Source organism: Elgaria multicarinata, chromosome 2 (assembly GCF_023053635.1).
Source record: "Elgaria multicarinata webbii isolate HBS135686 ecotype San Diego chromosome 2, rElgMul1.1.pri, whole genome shotgun sequence".
Lineage (NCBI taxonomy): Eukaryota > Metazoa > Chordata > Lepidosauria > Squamata > Anguidae > Elgaria > Elgaria multicarinata.
Genome location: NC_086172.1, coordinates 146,513,999 through 146,522,270, shown reverse-complemented (window position 1 = coordinate 146,522,270; position 8,272 = coordinate 146,513,999). Strand labels below are relative to the sequence as shown.

General features: G+C 41.4%; 1 protein-coding gene across 1 annotated transcript; it reads right to left on the bottom strand.

The window, feature by feature from the left end:
• Positions 1-140: 140 nt before the first annotated feature.
• Positions 141-7,596, bottom strand: EIF2B2 (eukaryotic translation initiation factor 2B subunit beta). The gene is made up of 8 exons (XM_063117883.1): positions 7,375-7,596; positions 6,510-6,630; positions 5,277-5,425; positions 4,443-4,606; positions 3,542-3,637; positions 2,525-2,662; positions 2,022-2,088; positions 141-396 (listed from the first exon to the last, which is right to left on the bottom strand). Exons 1-8 carry the CDS (start codon positions 7,538-7,540, stop codon positions 239-241), a joined length of 1,059 nt encoding a protein of 352 aa, XP_062973953.1. The 5' UTR covers positions 7,541-7,596; the 3' UTR covers positions 141-238.
• Positions 7,597-8,272: the final 676 nt, after the last annotated feature.

Sequence of the window (8,272 nt, the reverse complement as noted above, 5' to 3'; positions counted from 1 at the left end):
CACTAAATTATAGTAGGATGTTACAGTGCTGCCTAGCTAGAACATCCTCAGGAAATAATTATGCTGTATCTTTCAATAAAGTTGACAGAACATACCTAGGACCAGAGGAGAAGATCAAAGAAAATCTCTTTTAAAGATAGTAATTTAATTTTCTGCAGTTTAATGTTTGATTCAGCTGCACTTTCGTCAGGTGAAACAAATTACACATCCGTTTTGTGGTATAAATAATGTCCATAGCTCAAAGTTCACGATCATCTGGGTGGTAGAGTTCACTCATGAGACGATAGATGTAAGAAGGAGCATTGCCTCCAATGTTAGAAATGAAGAGAGTGATAAGTTCTGGAGGAACATAGTCAAAGACTGGGCAGTAAACATTGACTTTGGACAGAATCTCCCCTGAAAGAAAAATATTCACGTGACTGAGAAATGAACAACCGAAGAGTACAAAGCAATTTAGGCTTACAAATAGTGGATTGAATCTAGAGTAAGTTATTGAACTTAAGTCCCGTTGAAATAAATATGAAAAGTTAGGCATGATTAAATGAAGACTCATTGATATCAGTGGGAACAACTTCAACTGGTTTAGGGTGCTTCCAGATGGAGGGCTCCTAGAGCTACCAGTCAGAAGGCATTGTGCAGCAATTCCATATTTTTTCCCTTAATGGATTTGCTACATACACAAAAGATGGAAGAAACAGTGGGAAAACATGGGAGGTTCATGTTTGGACCCCCCAAAAATTCTGTGAATAAGGCAGAGTGATCGTGCTATAAAATGCTTATCTGGAAGTGTCTCCAGAGTGCAATCCTAACCCCTAACCCCCAGATTCACTGGCTACAAGAGGTTAGGATGGTGTGGAGGTTCCCTCCACTGGTGGAGAGGAGTTGCACAAGCAGCAGGACACAACCACCCTGGAAGTCCCATTTGTGCTATTTATATTATTTATTATTTATTTCATTTCTATACCACCTGATAGCAAAAGCTCTCTGGGTAGTTTACAGCAATTCATTAAGTAATAAAGCACAATATAAAAATACAGCATAAAAATTAACATCTATGAAATTTAAAAGAATTTAGACAGCTAAGAACATTTTCAGTAAAATACTAGACCTTTTTAGATGAATGGCATAAACGCCCCATTAAATGTCTGGGAGTAGAGGGCAGTCTTAACGTGGTGCTGGAAAGATGACAGTCTTGGCACTAGGTGGGCCTAAGTGGGAAGTTCATTCCACAGTCAGGAAGCCACAGAGAAGGCTCCCTTGTCGCCTTCCTCAGAGGAGGCACTTGGAGGGGGAGTCCCCACCCCCAGATGTTGATCATAGTGTCTGGATATGTTCAGGTCAGGAGAGGCGTTCCGTCAGGTATTGTGGTCCCAAGCCGTGTAAGGCTTTATGGGTTAGAATCAGCACTTTGAATTGGGATCAGAAGCATACAGGCAGCCAATGCAAGTGAGCGAACTGGTCTACAGGGACAAGGGTGACTTTGGATCCACCCCATTCTCCCATGAGGTAAGCTGGTGCAAGTAGTTTCCCTCCCATTGCTTTCAATGGGAGGGAAGGAAAATTAGAACTGCCATGTGAAACACCCATGAAAAATCCCACTCTAGCTTCCTGTGTTCAAGCAGGGCTCTGGTTGCTGCAGTGGCTATATACTGGATCTCCCCTTCGGGCCATGTTAGATTGCTCTTGCCTGCCTGAATCCAGCCCAGGGCATGGAGTGCAAGCATCACAGAGTGTGCGCTATTATTTAAACTTGGAATGTAGAACAGTTATGCAGTGCAATCGTAAGCATGTATACTAAAAACAACAACAACAACACCCCACATTGAGATCATCACTTAGGATTTCATCTTTTAAACATTACATGTACTATAACAGAAATCTCAGCCAAAGTTATATTAGCAGAGTATGACAAGCTCCCTTAAATTTGGAGGGCTGGTTCTTAATTTTTTAAAAATAGTTATCAGGTATTTAAACAAAGAGAGAAAAGAAGCCAAGATGATAAATAATTAACAGGATTTTACCTTCTGTGAAAGGCAACACTTCCTGTGGAGAGACAAACTTGTGGAATGAGTCATCCTCATTAAGGAACTGCAGGAGAGAACAGCAAAGGCATTATCGCTATCATTCTATGCAATAGACGGGGTATATGTGCTTTCATTCATACATTTTCAAACCTAATGTGTGTGAGTGTGTTTTTGAACCAATTAAGCTCACTCTCCAGCTTCTCAATTCTGTGTCTGATATTACTTTCTGTGAGTGTATATTGCATAGAATATGGTCTATACCATATACCTTGTTATATTTCAGTAGAGAAAGTGTTTGAATGGCAGTAGGTACCTCAGGGTATTAATGCAGTTACTTTGGAGCCTTCTTTATAAGATTGACTGGAATTTTGCAACTTGCTTGGACTAGCAGGGCTCCATTAGTCTATACACTTTGACTTATCCTTTTGCTGCAACACTCTCTCTGAGCATTTTTGTTCCTCCTGATCACACAGATATCCTTTAAATGTTACTGCTCCTACCTGTGGTGTGAGCTTGAACATAGGTGCACAGACGATGAGAGGGGTGGAGTGGTGTTTGGCTGCTAGTGCCAAGGTGTGAGTCCCACTGACAGCTATCAGTGCCCCATTGGCCAAGATAGTCTTTGTTCCGATGATAACCTGCAAAATAGAAATCTGTATTAAGAAACAGAGCATCATAATGAATTGGGATATGGAAAAGAGTTCGTTTCTAAACTTGTGATCATGTGATATCATATTGATGAGTATTCCTAACCTGCTGTAACAAGTGACTAAGAAAACCAGTTTTGATTGTCACAAGAGAGTTGATCCTTAGCCATATGGGGTTTGATCAGGATTTATGATAGATCAACAGTGCTGACGGAAATGGACTTTGCCACTCCTTCTTTCCCATGGCAGTCCCTCCACCCCTCTGAAAGCGCTCCACAGAATGTCAAGAGACCCTGCTGAATGGGGTGAGCTGGAGACCCCCAACGACTGGCCAGAGGGACCATCTGTTAGTGGAGCCCTTCCTCTTGTGGCAGAAAAATCCTGGATCCAACTCATGGACTAAAACAATTTCTCTTTCCCCCATGTGGATCCTCATTCACGATATAGATATCCACCACCTTGGTCTCCTATTTCCACCTCCCCCAAAAGTGTAACTAAATAGAAATTGTCTGTTAGGCCACTCAGGTGCTGGAAATGTTGCCTCCAACATGATGCATTCTATAATAGGAAAACAAGAAGAGTAACTTTATACTTCTCCAGAAACTGGACTTCTGGGAACTCACACTTTGCTCCTCTCTCCAGTATATGGTTCAGGTAAGCATAATAAATCTGAGGAGTAAGACAGTAATGAGTGGAGGGCATGAGTAAAGAGCAAGCTTGGGTGAACAAATCACCAGCCTGCTGCTGTATAAAATACCACACAAATAAAGACTAACTTTTATTTGTGTGGTTCTCCTATGGTACCAGCAGCCCCAAGAGGAGAGGTCCACATAGCAGCAGAAGCAAACCCAGCAGCTCCATCATGCCTACCTTATTGACTCGAGACATGACAGCAAAAATGGCTGCATCACTCATGACAGTGGTTTCTATATTCTCTTTAGACAAACGGAGAGCCATTTCATGACCCTGTGAAAAGAGGGAGAAATAAAGATTTTCATAGGAAGGGCCAGGCAAGCAAAGTTCATAAGCTAGACTTTTAGGAGCATCATAAATACATGGTTCATATCATCAAGTTCATATATCATACAAATAGTCCCACTAAATTCAGTATTATTTCTATTAACAGCAGCTAGATAGATGCCTTGACAATATCCAGCTCTCCTTAATCCCAGGATCTGGTATCAGAAGTCTGAAAAATGTCTGAAACATATCTATCATGGTTTGTTACTCATATCCCTGAAGTAGCCACTTCATACTTTTTAAAAAGGATTAATGCTAGTTGCCATTGCAAAGACTTGTGGCAATGACTTCCATATGTTGGTTATGCACTGTGTGAAGAAATGCTTTCTAAACACTGCTATCATTTTCTATTAATGCCCAGTAATACTATTTTGAGAGACCAGTATTTCTAATATTTTAGAATATACACTCTTCATACCACTCATGATTTTATAAGCTTCATGTTACTCCCTAGTAACCTTTCCCCCAAATGTCTGTCTTCATAATGAAATTATAAGTTGCCCTGTCTGCCAGAGCCAAATATTTAACACAGCAAAACACTGAAAATACACTGGAGATATTCACTTATTCACTTGGACCAGCATCCTCTTATTAGGAAAAGTAAGAAGTGTGTCTTAACATATTTCCTGTTTATAAAGCCTATGCATTATCTCATAGTGAAGAAACAAATATCTTAGATTTATAATAAAATTAGTGTTCCACAGTAAGCACTGAACATTGAACAAGTGCAGCACAGAGATCAGTCTTTTACCTGGCAAAAGGGTGCGCATTCAGCCACAATGACATGGAATTTTCTTTTACGTGCTGCCTCCTTCAGGAAGGCCTCCACTGTGTGTGAATACCCAATGGTCATGATCACTTCATTGGAGTGAATATGCTCCAGTGCTTGCATGGCAATGTTTTCAGTAGTGCCCTCTGCAAGGAAAAGACATCCAGCCATGAGAGGACAGACAGGTCCAACACCTCTTTTCACTGAATACTAACTAGAAAATAGCACACCTAGGGTAACGATATGAAAAGGACGACAGGGGTCCTATATCTTTAACAGTTGCATAGAAAGGGGAATTTTTCAGCAGGTGTCATTTGTATGCATGCAGCACCTGGTGAAATTCCCTCTTCATCACAATATTTAAAGCTGCAGGAGCTATACTAGAATGGTCAGATACAAAAGAGGGCAGGGCCCCTGCAGCTTTAACTTGTTTGTTCTGGCAGGCTTTTGGCAAATAATCTGGACCACCATCTATGCCTAGGACTTTTAAAATTGTCATGTATTTTGAATGTTTTAATATGGGAATGTATTTAATATATTTTTTAACTTTTGTATATTTCTATTTATAGATCTTAATTGTATATGTTTTAATTTTGTAACACCGCTTTGAGGCCCAGCATTGGGCAAAAGGCAGGATGATGATGATGATGATGATGATGATGATAATAATAGCAGTAATAATAGTAATAATAATGTTCTGCTTCTTTTCTGATTTTCCTGCTAATAGGAGACTCACTATTGGAACCTTCCCTCTCATTTTACTAGCAATTGTCTAGTTTCTGCAGTTATTTCTGTTATTATGCTGGCCTCTCTTACCTAGTTCAATCAAGAGCTCACTAATAGCTTCAATTATATTGGCCCTGAGTGGAGCATAGTAGGTGTTGAAATCCTCATTGAGACCTCCTGAGGTCAAGAGTTTGTGCAGTGACTCTTGCTGGTCACTCTCCTCACTGCGCCCTCGGAGCCTGTGGAACAGACAGACACTTTCAATCCAGGAAAAACAAAAAGAAAATACACTGCTGATAGAAGACTAGGATACATGCTTGATTGGGCAGTATGGTTTCCCACTGAAGAAAGACTGATAACATTTTATATTTTATTTATTTAATGTACTTGTGAATCGGCCCTCCACTCAATGAGTCTCTAAACAATTTATGGTAAAACAATAAAAATACAACAATTTGAAACAGACAAAACCAATAAAACAAAAGCAAAAATACACACATTGCAATAAAACAGGAGAACCTTCTAAAAGCAAAGAATGGCAGAACAGTATATTTTTTACCAGCTGTCTAAAGGCCAATAATGAGGGTGCCAACTTAATCTCCCTGGGAAAGGATTTCCACAACCAGGGTGTTGCTGCACAGAAGGCCCTATCTCAGGCCCCTACCTACCTCACCTCTAGGGTAAGACACCCAACAAGGCCTCAGATGGTAAACGTAAGTTTACCATGGGTAATAGTTAACATGTTCATTATTTTTCATTTATTTATTTCATTTTTATACCGCCCAATAGCCGAAGCTCTCTGGACGATTCACAAAAATTAAAATCATGAAGAGCATAAAAACCAACAATCTAAAAACACAAATACAAAATACAATATAATATAAAATACAACATCTGGTAGTTCATATATGAGGAGGTGAACTTTCAGATATCTGGATCCAAGCCATCATCTGGGTACATGTTTGTCCTCTTAAAAATCAGATTTCATAGGGTAACGTTGTTCACACTTTCTAGTAAGAGTGTTTGGCAAAAAATAAAACAACACTTGCAGTGCAGGTTTAACACGAGGAAAGGGTCTATACAGTAGCAATGCATATGTGTCGCATGAATGTTTGAGACTACAAAGATAACTTGATAGCACCTTCCTATAAAGGTGTCTGGGTGGCTGTATATTACTTTTCAACACTAAGTTGTAGGTAAGGTAATTAAGGGGTGAAATGAGTTGGCTGAGTTCTGACCACAAACATTCACAATTAATATACTGAAAATATCCTCAGAGGGTGCCAAAACAGGGAGATATATGTCAAACTGAAGCAACTTCACCTGCCGTACTCCTCACGAATTATCTTCAGCACTCGTTTCACCATGTTACCCACAGTGGTCTCAGATGGCTGGGCTGCAGTCATTCTTTGACATTCCTTACAAATCAGTTTCATTAGATCTCCTGAAATGAGAGAAAGTTCTGGTTACTCTCTTTCAGAGTTCATTCCTGCCCACAGTGCAATGGATCTATTTCCCCAATAGTATATATTCCAAGGATATTTCAGCTTCTCCAAAGGCCCACGTGGGCTATTTGATATGTCACACTGCCACCTCATCTTTCACATGGGATTGTGGAGGGAAAGGTGTGTTTGTGGGGAAACAGAAAGAGGGAGATTATATATAACCAGGCCTTTTCCTTTGCTGATTTAAAACAATCTATCCAGATCAGGATGATACATCTAGAAAGAAGCTCCTACATGTCACAAGTGAAGAAAAGGTAAGGGCAGGATCACCTGACGAAATGGAGAACAGGCCTTCTATTCGTTTTATGATTTGCATTTAATAATTCTGGCAGATGCACCTCGTCATGTAGTAATGGGGGGAAACCCAGCAACTTCCATCATTAGCTCTTCTACACAGTCCTTAAAGAATGCAAGAGTCACAACTGGTCATTCTAGGTGGAAAGACCCGTTTATGCTTAGGCTTAGCAGATTCGTATATGCTCATGATTGCAGTTGCTTTTGGAGATATATGAAAGTAATCACGAGGTTTTTATTTATTCATTTTCGGGAGAAAACCCAATCTTTCTTTTCTCTTACGAGGTAGAGCGAAGAGAGCACGATTGGGAATAAAGCCTTTAAACATGACTACAGCCTGTACGTGCGACGAGGGCTCGATGACTTAACTCCCTCCTCCTCGTTCTCACCCGCATTGTCCCAGCGCCCGTTTGCTACGATCCTCCGCAGCAGCCCCACCGTCTGCCGGGCAGCTTCCTCCGAGCGCGGCCGCTTTCCGCCCCGTTTCAGGAGCGCCACGAAGTCTTCAATCTGCCCGGACAGCTCGGACTCCCTCTTTGTTGTAGCAACCGACATCGCAGCAGCTTAGGATGAAGGATGGAAGGGGCACAGGAACGGAAAGGAAAGAGACGCTGTAGCTAGCCGGACCTCCGCAGAGAAAGGACGCTCTTCCGGGTAGATCCGCTGCCATTGGACGTGCGACCAAGTTGCGCCCGCCTATTTAGAAAACGTACGTCCAATCACCAATTGTATATTAAGCACGATGCGTTTCTGTGGGGGCAAAGAATCCCCATTAAGCGCGATCTCTCTTTAAATCGGGGGCGGGGAAACTGTGACTCTCCAGATATATTGTTGGACTTCAATACCCATTAGCCCCAGCCAGCATGCTCAATGGCCAGGAATTAAGGCTGTTGTAGCCCAAGCACAGGTCCCCCAGTCCTGTGTTAAGACTTATGCCAAGCACTATATAACAACTCTTACTCGTTTCATAGTGCAAGAAACCGAAGGCCCTTTAGTCCACCTACCACTGGTTGCAACGTTCCAAATGCCACTGTTTTCTTGCCAGAGGCCAAGGGAAGCTGCACCCGTTTTATTTCTGCCTATCTCGCAGCTGTAAAAGAAGGGATGGTCCTTTCGACCGTACGAAGTTGAAGGGATGTTGGCAGTTGCAACATGTCAGGTGCTTGTGCTGCAGATGGTAGAAAAGCTGCACCTGCTAAAAAAAAATAACAAACCTCACACACAACTATTAAAACATAGGTATTTTCCATTGTCTCTAATTTGCCTAGGGCAGCAAAGAAAAAAGGA